Source organism: Mastigoproctus giganteus, chromosome 9 (genome assembly GCF_048544385.1).
Source record: "Mastigoproctus giganteus isolate SK-2022 chromosome 9, ASM4854438v1, whole genome shotgun sequence".
In the NCBI taxonomy this organism is placed as follows: Eukaryota; Metazoa; Arthropoda; class Arachnida; order Uropygi; family Thelyphonidae; genus Mastigoproctus; species Mastigoproctus giganteus.
Window position 1 is genome coordinate 183,724,403 of NC_143583.1, and position 20,292 is coordinate 183,744,694.

Below are 20,292 nucleotides of genomic sequence, written 5' to 3' on the forward strand. Positions count from 1 at the left end.
TACAGTACTCAAGATGTGGCCTAACCATTGCCTTATACAAGGGAATAATCACCTCCTTATCCCTACTAGAAAAATTCCTGTATATCATTGACAAGACACCATGAGCTACTCTTGCAGCTCGTCTGCACTGCTCAGAGAACTTCATATCTGCCTGCACAATTACCCCCAGGTCCTTTTCATTCTCCACCACTGTCAGTGTAGTACCGCAGAGTTGATACATTGCTCTGGGGTTACTGTTACCCATATGTAGTACTTTACATTTGTCAATGTTAAACTTCATTTGCCACCTCTCAGCCCATCTGTTCAACCTTTCCAGATCCTGTTGCAGCAGCATAGCGTCAGTAGTGTCCTTAACGACCCTGCCAACCTTTGTATCATCTGCAAACTTAGACATTAAACTTGATATCCCATCATCAATATCATTCATAAACACCGAAAAAAACGATGGACCCAACACTGAACCTTGAGGAACTCCACTAATAACATTAGTCCACGTTGAGCAGTGTCCATTGATTACCACTCTCTGTCTTCTGCCACTCAACCATCCCCTTATCCATAGCAGCAATTTGCCTCCAATGCCACACTGCTCCAATTTGTGCAGCAGTCTTCCATGTGCAACAGTATCAAAAGCCTTTCTAAGATCCAAATATATAATATCAAAGTTATTCCCTGCATCCAGTTCTTTTGTGACTACATCATAGTATCCAATCAAATTGGTCAGGCAAGACCTGCCCTTAACAAAACCATGCTGCGTCTGAGCTATAACTGAATTCTTGTCTAGATGATCCTGCAGTGCTTCTTTAACCAGTGCCTCCATTAATTTACCTGGAACAGAAGTTAAACTAACAGGTCTATAATTACTTGTGTCAGCCTTTGATCCTCCTTTGTGAATTGGGGTTACATTTGCACATCTCCAGTCTATGGGTACCTCCCCTGAGTCCAAAGAAGCTCTCATAATTATGGCTAGGGGTTTGCATACTTCCTTTGCTGCCTCCTTTAATATAACTGGATAGATCCCATCCACCCCAGGTGCCTTTTTTATGTTTATCCTCAACAATCTCTCCTCCACTTTCCGCTCAGTTATTACAAAATCATCCAGCTCACTGCCAATGTTTACTTTACCTACATCATTCTCCTTCCTGAATAACTCCTCATGCGTGAATGTAGATGCAAAATACTCGTTTAGATTGTTAGCCACCTGAGCAGGATCCTCAACTGTTGAACCATCAATATCCAGTGGACCAATCTGATTCATCCCTTTCCTTCTCGAGTTCAAGTATGTAAAGAACTCCTTTCTGTTTTTCTTTGCATCCTTTGCCAAGGATTTTTCGTAGTCTGCCTTTGCCTGCCTAATCTCCTTTGTGACTTGGTTACAGACCAACTTATATCTATCATAGGCTTCCATGTCACCCATTAATTTGTATGTATCCCATGCATTTTTCTTCTCTGCCACATGTCTCATTAGTCCATCTGACAACCATTTAGGCCTAAACCTTGAACAATATTTCTTAGTTGGTATGTAAAGCCTGGTAGCCACCAAGATTAGTTCCTTGAATGCTTCCCATTTTGAGTTTGCTGTTGGTAACATCATCAGTTGGTCCCACTGTATAGAATTTAAATACTGTCTCAGACCATCATAGTCGCCTTTACGAAAACAAAAACCCTTCCCTTTACCTCTGATGGTAGTTACCTCCTTGAGTAAATCCCACTTCAACACACTGTGATCACTGCCACCTAGTGGTTCATTTATCTGCAGGTTCTTAATGCATGAAGAATCACTACTGATAATCAGATCAAGAGTATTGCTCCCTCTTGTTGCCTCACGAACATGCTGATGTAGAAAACAATCATCCAATAAATCCACAAAAGCCTTGCTAGTGTGCGAGTGACCAAACCACAAATTCCAGTCAATATCTGGGAAATTAAAATCCCCCATTATAAGACTCTCTGATTTACTGGCCCACTCTATTTCCCTGTACAATATATTATTATACTCATCAGAGTCATTAGGCCTATAGCACACTCCTACTCTCAATTTTGATTTCCCTATGCTTATGTCACACCAAACTGACTCGACACTGCCCTGTCCATCGATGTCAACTGGCTTCACTTCCTTTGACTTTATGTGTTTCTTAATTAATAGCATAACCCCTCCTCCCCTCCTGTCCTGTCTATCCTTTCTATATACATTGTATTCCCCAAATTCCAGTTCCGCATTACTTATATCTGTGTGACACCACGTCTCTGATATCCCAACAATATCTGCCTTTGATGTTTTGAGCAATACCTCAAATTCATCAAATTTATTTACCAAACTCCTAGCATTGGTGTACACACAGGTATACATGCACCTGTTTCTATTCTTAGCTACCCTAACACAACCCATGTGTTTACTTGTAACGCAATGACTACCAGCAGTCTCTGAAATATCCTGCATCTTGTTTTTCAGACTTCTGCTCATTTGAATAGAAGCAGTGCAAGAATCACTTCCACCTCTGCCAGTGGCTACTGTTAATCTATTAGTCCTTGTATCCCCCCCCAACTAGCAGTTTTCCGACCCACCTAACACTGCCTCAACAGCATCAGCAAAAATTCTTGCACCCTTTCTATTTAAGTGTATCCCATCCCTGTAGAAGCAATCTCTCCTGTTAACAAGTACAGTCCAGGCTGAAAAAAATTCTACCCCTTGAGCCTTGCACAATCCCTCCAGGGCCGAATTGATCGACAAGGCTCTCATCATATACTCCCTCCTATCGTGTCTGGGCAGAATTGCAGACACTTTCAAGTTCAACCCTAATTCACGGCTTTTTTTCAACAGTGACCTGTACTTGCTAAGTAATTCCGCCGGTCTCCTACTCTTAATATCATTAGTGCCAACGTGTACAACTATATCACCTTTTGTGCCCTTAAAAGATGATATCCGCTCTACAACGTCATCAACCTTTGCCCCTGGCAGACATACCCTGGTCCTATTCCACCTATCCTTTTTACAAAGCATGTTCCCCGTTTCCCTGACAATAGAGTCACCAACAACTACTAGTTCCTGTGGGACCAGCGCATTCTGCCTAGGGGGCTGCCCCTGTGTTGCCTGATGACCAAGTGCAAGCTCTGGCGTTGATGTGGGCAGCTGAGAGCTTGATGGGCCCCTCAATTTATTTCCTTCGAGGGCATCCACCCTGTCCTTCAAGGTCTCATAAAGGCCCATAACAACGCTGAGTTGTCGCCTGATTTCCTTGCACTCCTTACATCGTGCACACACAAAGACATCCCCCTTGGCAGTATCATGTCCCATACCCGACTGCTCCGCAAACATCAAGCAAACAGTGCATTTTAATAGACTGTGATTCAGAGGGCAACTGCCCCCCTCAGTTCTCCCCTGAACCACAGCACTCCCATTAGCTTGAGCCTTTTGCTTTGCTGCTCTGGTCAGAGTCATGATTCCAATTTAATTCAATAAAATTTAAAACAAAAATTAAATCCTTAAGTTATATCCCAAAACAGTTATGTTTTATATATATATATATATATATATATATATATTTTTTTTTTTTTTCGGTATCTAGTGTTCCCTTTATACAACTTCCGTATCACGTGTACCACTATAGTTATGTATTAATTATTTGTTACGATTAAGTCGTTATATATATATAGAGTTAAAAATACAATTTAATTGACAATAAAGTTTATCAAGATTAATAGATTTACTGATTAATTGACAATATTATATTATGCAGTATACTACACTAAGCTTATGCTATCGTGTAAAAATGGCGGGAATTCACGAACAGTATTTCTACGGACTCGTAAGTAAGTATTGATTAGCTTCGAAATCTCGCTATCTCAATTTAGAATAAACTAAGGATCCTGACTAGGTCTATAATCTACTTATAGAAGATAATTTGATATAACAATTGGTTAATAAATCGACTAAATTTGGTTAAAAGACCTCTCGTTCAATTTGTGACACGTGGATTTGATACCGTTACCGATACTAAGTAATATCTACGAAATCTCTGTCTAAGTTAAACTTTAAACTAAGTATCGTAAGTAGGAATATAAAGCTACTCTAGAAAATAAGTTAATATGACAATTTAAACTAATAAAGCAGAAAATAAATCAGGAAAAACTTCTCTGTTTGAAGAGCTTTAAGGAGCAATGTCTGCACAGTTCACTAACTGCATCATGAAGAAACTGCATCTTGCAGATGTGGCTCCCCAATTCTTTTACTACAGATAGATTCCTATAGCCAGGATTAGGGCAATTATCTTTAAAATAACCAAACAGCACAGCAAAGCATAAAGGTATATTTTACAGGCAACTGCAAGCTTCAGCAGATGCCAAGAGCAACAAGAATCCCTCCATGTCCCCTGAAGGTGCATGACTCTGTCTGAGTGGACAACATTAGACTATAAACTTGATAGACTGTCTACTGGATGGAATGCCCAATATGGCATGAACTGGTAGCCCAAGTGGACTTCTAGTGTGGTAAAAACTATATTTGGCTGTCATACCACTTGCTGAACACATTGGAGCAACTTGAGAGAGTGACTTGGCATTTCATGGCATCTGTGAGAGCTATACCTTTAACCTTAAGAGGAAGAACTAATTTTAAGAATGTATAGCTGTTGTAAATTGTGCAGAGCAAGCACAAAAGAGTTTCTCACTAAGAAAGACTAAATTCTGTAAATTGCAGCATTTGGAGACTTAATTGAAGTGTTTAAGACTTAAAAAAGGTAGAGTAAGATGCTGATAGCATCTTTATTTTTTCTCCAATGATTTTGAAAGAGAACTTAACTACGTTTAAACCGGAAAATAAAAGACAGTTGTAGAACAGATATTTGAATAAATTTAAAGGATTTAAATTTATTCAAATTTAAGGATTAGTAAATTTTAAGATGATGAGCAAATAAATTGTGTGTAAAATTGTTTTATTGTTGGATTATGTATAAGTTCGCATCATTTTGCCAATACTACTGCTGCCACACAGAACTACAAATACCAAGCATCTCTGACAGATGTCCTAAGTAGTAGTAGTAGTAGTAGTGGCATATGATGCAAGGAAGCAAGTGTATGAGCTTATGCAGCATCAGCCAAAAAATAAAAAAAAATCACACCATTCCCTCCAAATGCCTGTCCAGTTCCTCCTTAAATTTATTTAACCTATCAACTTCCACAACGACAGATGGAAGTTTGTTCCAGCAATTAACCACCTGCTGGCTAAAGGCAAATTTCTGCACATCTATTCTACATCTTTCTTTCCTTAATTTGAATTCATTCCCCCTTAGGTTCGTAATCTGAACAAGTGGAAGAATCCCATCAGAATTCAGCGTGCTCAACCCATTCAAGGCCTTATACATCTCAATCAGATCACTGTGCAGGTGCCTCGTCTCCAGCCACTGCAATTTGCAGAACTTAAGCCTCTCTTGGTAAGAGGATTCCTTCATACCCCTCACCAATCTTGTTGCCCTTCTCTGTACATGCTCAAGCAAATATACTTCCTAAAATGAGGCCTCCAGACCTGTACGCAGTACTCAAGGCTTGGCCTGACCATTGCCTTATACAGAGGGACAATCACCTCCTTTTCCCTGCTAGCAAAATTCCTATGTATCATTGACAAAACCCCATGACCTGCCCTGGCAGCCTGTCTGCATTGCTCAGAAAACGTCATATCTGACTGCGCAATTACTCCCGCACGGTACATTTCTCTGGGGTTACTTCTACCCATATGCAATACTTTGCATTTGTCAGCTTAAACTTCAGTTGCCACTTCTCAGCCCATCTGCCCAAATTTTCTAGATCCTGTTGCAGTAGCACACTGCCATTAACAACCCTGCCAACCTTTGTATCATCTGCACACTTTAACACTAAGCCTTGATATACCTTCATCAATATCATTGCTAAATATACAAAACAACAGTGGACCCAACACCAAACCCTGTGGGACTCCATTAATAATATTATCTTCTTTTTATTTTCTTATCTCCATCTGTCTAAAAGAGCAGGAACTAAAATATTTTATACAGACAAACAGGAGCTTTTGGGACAATAGGTCCCTTCATCAGCTAATGTTATATATACAAATATGTTACAATGAAATATCAAATAATGCCGGGTATAGTCATGCGTTAGACAAGTGAAGCGCATGCACGAAGTTGGTGAACATTAAATGGAAGTAACATCAAATGGGTTACTTGGCAGAATCAGACACTTGCTGCTGGGAATGTAGGGCGCTTACATGGGATGTATACCAGTATTCGACGTATTGCAAGACGACTGCCTCCATAATTGGGTGCATGCTCACACTTCTATTGTGATTCAAGACACTACGGCAACTGGTTATATGTAGTGCTTCAAGGCAAGATCGCTGATGGTAATTATGTGACTGGTCAACAATCTCGCCGGGGGTCAAAGTCACGTTGCTCAGACCAGTGGTGTTTTGCGACTGCAGAGTGCCCAGAGTCAACAGACCATAGGGCCCTTTCATGTTTTGAGATGTGATCTTGGAGCCTTCTAGCAGTTTCCTCAACGTAACAACTGCCGCAATCAGGGCATGTAATACGGTATTCAGAACCACTAAGTAAAAAGGAGGGGATAGGTGTTTCACCCTAGAAATTAGTAATCATAATTTTCTGCCTGGAAGTTGTAAACACTTTATATGATAGGCACATAGGATTCTGGAAAGATGGTCTGAAATATCTGGGTAATGAGGGATGTAGGCGATAGAAGTAGTTTCGTTAACCCGAGGCAGATTGGGGTGTGTAGAAAGTTCACAAGCTTGTAAGTTGTATTTGTCTGGGATATTAGCGGGATAGCCACAACTTAAGAGGTTGGCGCTTATTTTATTTTCGAAATTTCCGTCTACCTGTCATTCATAGAGCTAGAATGGGTCCAGGGCTTTCTATAGACTGAATTTCTTAGTTGTGGGTCCACGCATTGCATTAAGACATCTGGAAAGTAGAGGGTGTTGTAGTAGTTGGGTTTCTGAACCCCTGGGATGATTGCGAAAATGTCGTTTGTGTATTGGCAGGGTGATGGGCGGGTTGGGAAATATGCAGCTTTCCAGCTCCACCATTGCAATGTTTGCTATGACTGAGCTGATTGGGGCACCCATGGCTGTGTCGTGGATCTGGTGAAATAGAGAGTTGCCAAACATGACGCTGCTGGTCAAACGTAGGTTGAGGGCAGCACAAATATCCTCCGTTGTGAGCGAGGTTCTGTCAGATAAAGTGGTATCATTATCCAAAAGTTGTTTAGCACAGGTAATGGCTTGCTGCATGGAACAGAGGTAAATAAGGAGACTATGTCAAAGGAAGTCATTACCTGGTCTTCGGAGATGGTGAGGTCTTCAGTGAGGGTGCAGGAATTCAACACTATTAGAATTCCTGCACTTCTCCAAAGACCAGATCATGGCCCCCTTCAACGTAGTCTCCTTATTCTGAAGCAAAAGGCCTTTTCCTAAGTAAGTTTACTTTATAGATTTTTGGGTGCTAAACATGGAAATGGTGCTTAAAATGGCAGATTGGCTTTTTTGAAAATAGTGGTTTTCTATATTTATACAAGGTATTTTTTATTTATATGGCAGTAAGATGTAGCTACGAACATACCCATATCAAACAACTGGACCTTTTCATCTTTCTCTTGTATTCAACTTCGGGAGCGTCCCTTTTCACCATCTAAAAATAATTAGCTAACATGGTGGCACTCCATTTGCTTTTGTATCTTTGTTCCATCACTGCGATGTCTTGATGAACTCGCCATGTTCGCTGCTGACAGCAACACCGTTTGGCAGGAAGAAATCCAGGTGTGAGTACAAGAAATGCATCTTCAACAACATGTTGCCTCCCAATTTTTTGTAAAACGTAATGAGATCTTCCACAAGCTGCCTGTAGTTTCCAGCTGTAACATTTCCTAGAAAGCCAGTTGAAACATTTCAAAAGGCTTTCCACGCCGATTTCTCGTTATCACTAAGGACAAATTCGAACTGTTCATTGAACCCAATAACACGTTTTTTTTTTGGTAATTCGTTCCAAGACCTCAGAAGTTGAAATTTTTGCTATATTACTAAGCTATTTAAATCTCTGAAAGGTCATTTTTATAATGGAAATTGTTTTAGTTTTATATAAATTTATGTCAAATAAGAACAAAACAAGTGGCCAACATGTTTAAAAGCAGTACTATTGGCTGAGTGGAAGGTCTGCGCGGGTCCGGCCGGAGAATGCACTACACTTTCATCGTTATCATATGTTCCATTATAAGAATCAATTTTGAATGCCTTTATGATATTTTTCTAAGCCACATTTCTGGAGGTCACGGCCTTAAAACAATAAAAACAATTTGCAGTTTCCAGTTTATTGGACTGTTAGTGAAATGTATTACAAACTATTAGTAAACTCTATTTTATTGCATTTGCGATAGTTGTGTGGGTTTTTACGTCATTATGGTAAAATGTGTTTCCCCTTCACTGAAATCTTCATTCATAAAAAAAACTTAAATTTTTAGGATCTTCTCTTCATTCCTATTTACTGATTACAAAGATGAAGAGAAAGCAACCAATGGAAAGTGCAAGTGGTGTCAGTGCTAGGAAATAAAACAAAATTGATTTATAAGTACGAAGCAGGACAAAGTTTGTCATCTATTGCATGGGAATTAGTTCTCGCTGCTTCAACAGTGAATACTATTTTAAAGAACATATTAAAGGATCAATGCATTTAAGATGCACAGTGTCACAAAACAGCGTTCAGTTGCTATATCGAAGAGGGAAAAGATATTAATAATATGGATGGAAAATCAGATTCGGAAATGAGCACCCCTGAGTCTAATGGGCATTCAAGCAAAACCAAGAAATACAGTTAGCCCGACTTTACAAGTTAATTCGTTCCTAATGCGTGCTTGTAAAGCGGAAAAATCTTTCCCATAGACAATGTTTAAACAATGATTGATTAATCCAAAGAAATGAAAACGTAGCCTGTAAACAAACATTATATATATATGCTTATGAAAAAAGGCTTAAGTTCTGCAAGTTGCAGCATCTGGAGACTAGGCACCTGCAAGATGATCTGATTGAGGTGTATAAGGCCTTGAATGGTTTGAGCAAGCTCATTGCTGACAGGATACTTCCATCAACTTCTCAGTCTAAGAACCTGAGGGGGCATAGATTCAAATTGAGGAAAGACAATTGAAGAATAGATGTACGGAAGTTTGCCTTTAGCCAACGGGTAGTTGATTGCTGGAACAGACTTCCATCTGTTGTTGTGGAAGTTGATAGATTTGGAGTGACCGGATGGGCAAAATGGGAAGGTGTGTGTTTTTTTTTTTTTTTTTTTTGTCTAATGCTATATAAGCTTGCTTTCTTCCATCATATAAGGCTAACTAATGCTACTATTATAATATAGAAATTATTTATGACTTACAAATGTTAAAGAATGTTTATTCTTTATCATCATCAACAAAATGCACACTTGTTATTGGCTTGGCACTCGTTGGTTTGTTGCACAAGGAGTCGTCTTCAGAAATGCTTCAAGGAGCGTTCTTTTCCAAGATAATCTTCTCTTTCCTTTATAAATTTCACAATAGTATGCATAAACATTTTTTAACTGCACGCACAAATTGCAACTAACACAATTTGCGTGGAGTAAGAAGTTTACGAAGCTTCAAAATAAAGGAATGAGGAGTTTTTATTGTTTTATGGTCATGACCTCCAGAAATGTGCTTTAGAAATATATCACAAAGGCATTCAAAATTTATTCTTATAACAGAACATATAACAATGAAAGTATAGTGCATTTTAATGATTTGAATTGGTAACTAAAACATTTTCATTATAAAAATGTCATTTTACCTAGTAAATAGCTTAGTTATATAGTGAAAATTTAAATTTCCGAGGTGTTGGAACAAATTACCAAAAAACGAGTTATTGGGTTCACGTTACGATGGTGTCTCTGGAACAGATTAATATCGTAAAGCTGGATTACGCTGTATTTGTATAGCTACACATGTGGTTTGAAATGCAATATTTATGAATGTTTAACCTTCATTTTTTTCAATTTATCTTCATATTTTCAATTTTGTTGATGCTTGATACTTAGGGGGGGAAAAAAAAAAAAAAACTCAAAGTGGGAACTGCCTGTATTTATGAAGATATTAATTTATTTTAGTCCAAATAAAATGGCGATTACCTTTAAATCACCACATATCTGCCACTCGTGCTTCTGATAGTGTACACCTAAAAGGATGTTCTTGCATATGCCATCCACAAAAAAAAAGAAACATGATTTTCCTTTTTCTTTTTGGATGGCATATGCAAGGACGGCATATACTTTGTAAACTGTGATACTTATATGTCAGATAATGTTCATTCAACAAACAAAATACGTACAAGTGAGATACAGAGTAATGATTTTCAGAGCATTTATTTATGTTTTTTTTGTATGATTGAATATTTCATGGAAGGGGAAACACATTTCACCACAATAACGTGAAAACCCACAAAATTCCAGCTATCGGTAGGATAGCAAATGCAAGAAGATAGTTTACTACCCACTTGTAATTGATTACACTAACAGAAAAGACTACTACCCACTTGTAATTGATTACACTAACAGAAAAGACTAATAATCGGGAAACTGCAAATTGTTTTTATTGTTTTATGCTAGTGACCTCCAGAAATGTCTTTAGAAAAGTACCAGGAAGGCGATAACAACTCGCAAGTCAACAGAGGGATTCACAAAAAGGAATGGAAACGTTAAAATTACATCTAACATAATAGCAGGGTTTTCCCAGCACAAAAGCTCAAAAATACAGTGTTATGCGAGATTTCCTGCAATTCTCAAACCGTGTTTTATAAGTACAGTGTTGTGCGAGGGTTGCTGCAATTTATAAATCGTGTTAGAGCAAAACCATGTTGTAGAAGTACCATATTATACGGGGGTTGCCTGTAACTCCATTCCTGTCAAGGTGATCCTGCATTACTTCTTTGACCATTGACTCCATTATTTTCCCTGTAATACAAGTCAGGCTCACAGGTCTTTTGTCCTGTCTCTCTTTGTCTTTTGATCCTCCTTTGTGGATGGGGAGAACTGCACATGTCCAATCTTTGGTACCTCCTCTAAACCCAAGGAGGCTCTCATAAGGATGGCATAAAGGTTTATCTCTTTTGTTGCTGCTTTTAATATAATGGGATTGATTACATCAGCTCCAGGTACCTTATGTAGTTTTAGCATCAACAATTTCTCTTACACTTTCCTCTCACTTGTAAATTTAGTACACTTCTGGAATCTCCATCCCTAAAAACTTCTATTTGAATATAGATGCAAAATATTTATTCAGTTCATTGGCAATCTGAAAAGGATCATCAGTAGTCATGCCATACATACCTTGTGGACCAATGTGATTCATCCATTACCTTCTAGAATTAATGGAAGCAAAGAATGCTCTGCTATTTTTCTTTGCATGCTTAACTGAAGGTTTCTCATAATCGCATAATCTGCCTTATCTTTCCTAATACCCATAGTGATTTGATTGCAGACTACTTTGTACTTACGGTAGATTACTGTGGCCCTCAATAGTTTATAAAACATCCCATGCATTTTTCTTCCATTTAGGTCTACACCATGAATACCTTTTAGTTGATATAAAAAGCATAGTAGCATCTAAGTGACTTCTTGCATGCTTCCCATTTAGGATCTGCAGTTGGTAACATCATCACCTGGTACTACTAAAAATTTAAGAATTGAGACTGTTGTAGTTAACTTTAGAAAAGCAAAATCCCTTCCCTTTACCCTTGGCAGTACTTATATCTTTAAATAGGTACCACGTCATTATATTGTAATCGCTGTCACTTAGTGATTCCTGTCATCTGGGTATTCTTAATACATGAAGAGTCACTGATGATGATCAGATCAAGAATATTGATTTCTCTTTTCTATAGCACCATACTTTCCAGTATGGTGCTATAGAAAACAGTTATCCAATAAATCCAGAAAATTTCTGCTACTCTAAGTGACAAACCCACAAGTTCCAGTCATATGTCAAAGATCAGCGTCTTCCATTATAAGACAGTCCCAGTCTACTGGCCCACTCTATCTGCCTCTGTAGCTATTCATTATACTCATCACTGTCGTTAGACCTATAACACACTCCTACTCTCATTTTAGTGTTCCCAGTGCTTTTGTCACACACTGACTCAATATTGCCCAATCTGGTCCAAAAGAGATCATGTAGTCCAATAGAGATCAATAGTATTTCTTTCTCTTGTTGAGTCTCCTAATGTGCTGGTGTAGAAAACAGAAAACCAATAAATCAAGAAAATTCTGCTATTGAGTGAATGACCAATCCACAGATTTCTAGTCAATATCTGGTAAGTTAAAATACTGCATTATAAGAGATATTCTAAATTATTGGCCCACTCTTATTTGTCTTCATAGCTGTTCATTAGTCATTTGGCCTATAACATATTTCCACTCTCATTTTTGTTTTCCCAAAGCTTTCATCAAAAATGCAGGATTCAGCAGAGCTTACTTGAACAGCTCAGATAAAATGAGGAGTCGGTACTGTCCTTGATATCGTGAGAATGCAACGAACAGACTTGCCTCGTGTGGAAAATTAAACCAAACGAAAGAGATGTGTCCTTACCATTTTCTCAAATGTTCAATTGTTGATCTGGTCAAATGATAGTACAGTCAATCCTCGTATAACACGTGTTTACACTAACATGAATTCGATCATACACGATTTATAAATAGGGGAACGATATCTTATATAACACAAACCGAATTCACTTATGCACAATTTGCTTTGTGTTTACAAGAAATGGCAGTCGAATGCAACACGATAGGAATGAAGAGAAGATTCTGAAAATGTGTTTATGATTTTTATATCAGTGAAGGGGAAACACATTTCACCATAATAATGTAAAAACCAACACAATTCCAGCTATCAGTATAATCGCAAATGCAATTAGATCGAGTTTACTACCAGTTTATAACAGATTCCACTATTAGAAACGCAACTGGTTACTATCATAAAATTTTTATTGTTTTATGGTAGCAACCCCTAGAAATATGCTTTAGTAAAATTTGAGCTGTTAATAGTGTATCTCTGTCTTTACGGTGTTGTTTATTCAGTTGCTACACGCACGCAGCTTTGTTTATGTGTATCAAGCATGCCTCCTTGTTTTGTAATTGTGCTTTATTCCCTAAAAATTAGTAAAATACTTAAAAGGTGTGAAAAGGAAGCGTCCTGATGAAGACACTGCAGATTCAGAGAGAAAAAGAAAAGCAATATCGATAAACTGAGGTGGACTGGGTCAAAAATTCTTACCCGGGAAAATTTATAGTGGCCTCATACTAGCGTTTATGGCCAAAATCACACCGGCCCACGGGGGTTTCCCCAGTAAGGTTTATGGCTAGTCCGCCTCTGTCGATGGAGAAAAAATATGAAATTGTGAAACGCTTTGAGCGAAATGAAAGACCGTGTGATATTGCACGTGCTACAGGCCTAAATGAGGCAACGCTGAGAATTACAAAGAATGCAGAGAAAATAAAAACAAATTTCATAGCAGGAACAACTGAAAGTGTAATTAAAATCCATTAAAGACACAAAGAACGGCTGTCATCTGTTTGGATAGAAAATCAAAAAAAAAAAAAAAAAACAAGTTTGCTTACGATAGAAGCAAAAGCATTAGCAATATTTTATTGTGTTTGGTAATGTTTTGGTTACAAATGTGTGTTCAATCTTCGGTGGTCGGCACCTAACCCTATTTTTCCCATAGGGCCTGTTGTTTATATTGCACGATTTTGCATTGCACCAGGGTTTCTAGGAACACAACTATCGTGCTATACGAGGACTAACTGTACAGACTTCATTGATGTTTTGAGATTTTGATGGACAGTTGCTTCTCTCTTTGTTTCATTTTCAAGTGAAACATTTTCTTCATAAAAATGCCTTTGAAACCACTTAAACTGTCTTTTTCATCATAATACCTCCATAAACTAATATTTTGTGTGGTTTTGTGGCCAAACTTCTGAAGTTCACAACAAAATTTAATGTTTGTGCATTGTTCAAATTTTGTCATTTTTCAGTGCACCTCAAATGAGAAAAACAGTAGTTCGCTGAAAGTAATTTTCCACAAGTGCAGCTCAAGTTAAAACTTAGTATATGCATGCTCAAAAGATATATGTCCTGTTCACAATCTTTTTTTTTAATTACCACTGTGTTCAAGAATTATAAGATCATTCACCAAACTGTTTGATCAAACAGTGTAATAATTGAATAATATACCTAGTAAATAATCTTAAGAAATTGAAAATTTGATTTAAAATATTTCTTTGCATTCTCAGATCCTTCTGGCCAACTTTTTGGCACAGACAGAAGCATTGATGAGGGGCAAAACAAAAGAAGAAGCAGAAGAAGAACTTGCTAAAGGGGGTCTTTCAGGTGACAACCTGCAAAAAATTCTTCCTCACAAGGTTTGTCTTTATGTAGTAAAGAAGTTGCTCATTGTTATATCAATAATTATCTATTATATGCACCTGCATTTAATAAAACAAAGGTTATACAGAAAATTGGACTAAATATAATAACTAGTTATTCCAGATTCAGATAAAAACTAACTCTTTAAAATGGAGTAAGTGTTCCTCCCAATAGTTGCAATAGTAATGAGAATATTCATTCAGTTAATTGCTGTTTTATCTTACAGGTATTTGAAGGAAATAAGCCTACAAACTCTATTATGGTAGAGAAAATATCACCATACATTCTCGGTGCATTAATTGGTAAGTTCTGAATTATTTTTATCATAATGCACTAATTCTGTTTTTCTTTTTTTTTTTATGTTTATTTAGAATATTAGATATTTCAAATTCATAAGGTTCTTTAATATAATAGTCAAAAGGAATCTGAATGCAGAAAAATTATATTACACAGGACAATTCAAATGTGTCGTCATATATCATTTCATAAGTTCAACAATATAAAGTAAATCTATTTTTATATTGGAATAAAGGTGTCAAACAGCCCCAAGTGTATACTTCATTCAAATGCAACATCATTGCACTTCTTTCTTTCTTTTTTTTTTCCCCACCACCCCTCTCACTGTCTGGCATGGTAATCCCAAATGCAAAGTATTACTACCTACAGGACTTAGTACTGTATACGGGTTGAAAGACAAAAGATACTTGACATCGAATTTCAATTTCTGTAGATTGTAATTTTCATCAAAGGGAGATTATTCTAAAGGACAGAACTAGAAAGGATAAATGAAGAGCAAATATGCAAAACAAGTTATATCTTCTGAACTCAACTAATGGAAAAAGTTACTAGGTTACACTTGCAATTTTTATTTTATTTTATTTAATCCTACACCATTATTATGTATTCATTTTAATGAATACATACTAATCATGTAGGTTTATGCAGATTCTCAGATTTCAATTTTTAACATAACCCACATTGTTGTAACTTACAATTTGGACACAACTTGTTTTGCATGATGTAATTGAAGTTCAGTTTTATTATAAAAATAAAACAGCTTTATGTTTACAATAAAAAATTTGCAATTTTGAAAACTAAAATTTTTGTTTTTTTAAAATAAAATTATTTTATTTAATAATAATATAACTAAAGGCTTCTCATATAGAAAAAAGTTATTTAAAATTCTCTGTCAAGTTTAGATATTTGTAACAATAACAAACAAACTGGTTCAATATCTGAATAGTTGGAATTATAATGTAGTTTGTCTTCACTTTCCTCAAGGTGTTATCATGGCAGCAGCTCATTGTAAAATCACAATATTGAATATTTCTTGAAATTCAAGCCAGATACTTTCAGAAAGAGGTTATCTGTCTGTTGAAATGAATTGTGAGAATGATGCAGGTTAATCAGAATGATGAATACTAATTTTTGTTCCTGCAATATTGATATAAGGATCACTGTACCAAATTTTCTTTCTTTGTTCTTGCACTTTCTTATACTCTGTTAGCTTTGCTCACAGTAACTAATATGTCAGAAGATATATACAGCATGCCCAAATCTGCCATTATTGACTTAAAAATAAATTGATAGCAACAATTACAGAAAATAAACAGTATATGATAGAAGAATGGGTATGCAGTAGGTCTCTGCATGAACTCCACCAATTTATGTCATCACTAGATGGCACAAAACCATGTAATGGGTTTAACACAGTTTAATCAAACATGAATCTGGATATAACTTGTTTTATAAAAAAAATTTTCACTGACTGTCCAACTTGGAATATAATTTATTTTGAACCATACAGCAGCAGCAAAAAGCTTACATAAATCCATTGAAATTCTGTTCATAAATGGATTTAACCTCTTTTGCATGTTCACTCTTCAAATGAGGAAAAGTTACCTCCGTTAGTGTGCAGTTGATGAGCAAATAGATGTTGACTAGTTGAGGTATTTAACAGAAAGTGAGCATCTGCACGATAAGAATGGACAAAGTTTATAAGAGAGAGAGAGATCATTACTTAACTTGAATGATCTAAATAGGCTAGAGCTTGATAAAGGTTTGGAGGAACCACCTGTGATTTGGGGAAAAACATTCCATGATATGGCAAAGGTGAGTTTTTATGGAGTCGGTATTTGTTCAAATTGAAGGGGATATCAAGATTGAAAAGGAAAACATAGCTTAGACAGGACTGAGTTTTTTTAAAAGGATTGAAGTCAACTATCAGCATTTAAATTGTGGACATTTAAGAAATATTTCATTAGTGGAAAAGTCCATTAATATACAAAATAAAAGGTAAAAAAGTAAGGGAAATCACAGAATCTTGGAGAATTCCAGCATTAGTTGGGGGGGAAGAGCCATCACCTGCAGTTAGAAGACTGATAGAAAACTGGTAGCATATTTAGAAAGTTTTTATCCTAGACATTATCAAAAAACTGGAAATGTCAAGTAACTTATTGAGTTTCTCCGAACTTTTCCATTAAACTTTATGAAAGGTGAGTAATGAAAGCCAAGATATTATGGTAGTTCAAGACAGAGAATCCACGTTAACTTTTGCAAATGAGTTTACATGCAAATAACACTGCAGTCACCTGGAGTGGACTGTTTTTATGAATTTTGAATTTAAATACAGTAGGCCTTCGATTTAATGGACAAAAAATTTTTGTCCTAAAGGAAAAATTTAGAACCTTTTTTTTTTTTTTATTTGCGAATAAAGCATGCTAAAAAGTTGGGTTAATGAGTCAACATTATCTTATCATGCATCTGTTTTTGGGTTCAGGGTATTACGCCATGTAGGTGAAGGAAGGGGTTAATAGAGGGGGAGTGATTAGTGATGTGCATCAACACTGTCAGTCTTCTGGTGCAAATCCTATTCTATTATTTACATTTTGCGTCTTATGTAATTGTAATTTTTACATATTTTATAATAAATAGGTAATATTTGTCTACCTTATGGCCTTGCAGGATAAAGAAGTAAGTGTGTTAACTTGAGTGTTGCACAGAAATTAGAACTGATTGAGAAGCTTGAAGGTGGTGTAACTATTGCACATGTGCGAGATTTATAGTCAAAAAAGCAAAGTTTCAGTCATTCGCAAAAATAAAAAATAACTTCAGGAGTTTGCATTAAAATACAGTGTAGATGTTTCTTCCAAGACTACTACAGTTGTAGTAGAAAACATATGAAAGTGGCCAAAGATAAAAACCTAGAGGAAGCAGTGTACAAGTGGCTTGTTCAGCAGAGCTCAAGTGGTGTTATTGTTAGAGGTGTTGAGTTAAAGTCAGCTGCTAAAAGGCTTGCTGAGCATATGGACCTAAAATTTCAGGGGAGTGATGAATGGCTGTGACGTTTTTGAAAGTGCCACGGCATTGTTAATAAAAGAACCTGTGGTGAATCTTTAGGCACAGATGAAGAACAAGTTGAGTCTTTCAGAAAATATCTAAATGACCTCATTAAAAATTAGGGCCTCATTTTATCACAGCTTTATAATGCTGACGAGACTGGGCTTTTGTATCATGCTGTTCCTGAAAATACCCAGGCTTACAAGCATGAAACAAGCACCCCTGGTTGTAAGCTAAATAAGGTGCAAATGCTGATGACTTGCATTGGCATAAACCTATGGTAGCTGGTATGACAAAAAAACTTGTGCTTTAAAGGATTTAATGAACCAATTACCTGTGATATATTCCCACTCAAAAAATGCCTGGTTTACAATGGATATTTTCTGTGACTGGTTCTTTAACCGTTTTATTCCTGATGTGCAATGCTATCAGACAGATGTGCTGAAAAATTCCTTCTCATGAAATAAAGGCTGTTTTACTGCTAGATAATGCACCTGCTCACCCTAATGCTGAGAGGTAAGTTGGCAGGGATAGGAGAATTAAATGTTTTTCTGCCTTCTAGCACTACTTCACTGATACAGCCAATGGATCAGGGTGTAATCGTTGCATGTAAGAGGTTGTATAAAAAGTTTTTGGAAGAAACAAAAAACAATACAAGAGGCACCAGGATACTGCAAAATTTACATGCATACAACATCAGATCTGCTGTCTTCAACACAGCAGCTGTGTGGGAAAGATATGAAGATTACTACCTTGGCCAGTGCTTGGAAGAAGTTGTATGATGTAAAAACTGAAATGGACTTTGAAGGAGTCAAGACATTTAATTTTCAGGACACTCTTCTGAGGGCAGGCAACAAAAATGCAGCTGAGAATGATGTGGAACAGTGACTCGAAAATGAAGGTGATCCAGGTTATCAAATTTTTTCTGAGTTAGAGATTGCAGAAAATGTTCTTCGTGGAGAACAAGAGGATGATGATGACAAAAAATCAATTGCATCTCGTCCTAAATTGTTTGTAATAAGACAACATATTATATTGAATCATCATCAGACCCTGATGTGCTTCCTTATTATGAATAAGGAAGCACATCAGGGAATTTTGATCTGCATTTTAGAGAATTTCAATCTACAGTAAAAAGGAAGCAACAACAAGATGTAAGACAACTGAAGTTTGGTGATTTCTTCAAGAACACTTCATCAACTAGACCTGTTTCACCAGAACCCTCTGCCAGCAAGGAATTAACACCTCTCCCTCCATATGACAGTTGTTTCTTTCTCTGAAAATTGTGATTTTTTTCAATTAAATTAATATTAATATTGAATATTATGTATCTTTTTTTATAATATATTTTTTTTTTTGTATGTTTTTTATTCATTGGAGCTTAAGAATTTTAAAGTATTTTTTTCCCACTAAAATGGATTTAAATGAAAAAACTAATGTTCACATTGAAAACAACTTCGTGTGAGCTTTAAGAAAAAAAAAAAAAGTGGTGGAAACACTCCATTAGTTACATAGTATAGTTTTTGATGTGTTTAATTAAAATAGTTTTATTCCTGTCTGAATTTATTTTTATATTTTTAAAAGATGTTTTAGTGGCATGTATAAATTACTCAATGTACAATATAATAATATTTTATTCATACTTATACATTATAATTATATTTTAATACATCTTGTACACTGTAAGTTCGTTATTTGTATATATTATTAATAATATATATACAAGGTGTCTCAAAAATATTGGTACAAACGTTTAGGGAGTAGAAACATTTAGTTAACATCTAAAGGAATGTGAATCGCATAGGAACCCATAACCGGCAACGTCACCGTAAGTCAGTACACGGCGCTATTCATCAGTTCACAAGAGGGAAAATTTCTGGTTTACTCATTCAAGCAGTAGTCGCTGCACGAAGAGCATGCATCAATATACGAACTGTGAGCTGGCACACATGCACCTAGTGTATGGATTAGCAGAGGGCCCACACAGTGTGTGCCCCAATGCGGCACAACATCACTTCGCGATAAATGTGTGGGCAGGTATGGTCGGTGACTGCTTAGTCGGGCCATACCTGTTACTATCCCGCATGAACTCCTCTAAATATCGGATCTTTCTTGAACAAGTTCTACCAGGGTTACTTGACGATGTTCCAGTAAATCTGAGATGCAACATTTGGTTTCAACATGACGGGGCGCCTGCCCATTATGGAAGGTGTGTTCGTGACCATTTGAACAGGCGTTTTGGGCGTCAGTGGATTAGCCCTGGTGGACCTGCTGCCTGGCCCCCATGCTCACCTGATTTATCGAGCCTTGATTTCTTTCTGCGGGGGATCCTCAAATCTATCATGTATGAATCGCCTGTGGAGACGGAAATAGATCTCGTGGCGAGACTCATCTGCGCTGCTGCTACTGTCAAAGAAACTCCAGGTGTGTTCGACAGTGTCTGCCAATCCATGCTGCGTCAGTGTCACGCATGCATCGCGTCTC

The 20,292-nt window shown here is 36.8% G+C and overlaps 1 protein-coding gene across 1 annotated transcript in view; it reads left to right on the forward strand.

Annotated features, from left to right (window-relative positions):
- Pgi (glucose-6-phosphate isomerase) overlaps positions 1 to 20,292 on the forward strand; it is a 251,466-nt gene that overhangs the window by 217,713 nt on the left and 13,461 nt on the right. The window contains exons 14-15 of the mRNA XM_090381526.1: positions 14,337 to 14,465; positions 14,696 to 14,771. Coding sequence (XP_090237652.1) covers positions 14,337 to 14,465; positions 14,696 to 14,771 — 205 coding nt within the window. The remainder of the gene's footprint in view (positions 1 to 14,336; positions 14,466 to 14,695; positions 14,772 to 20,292) is intronic.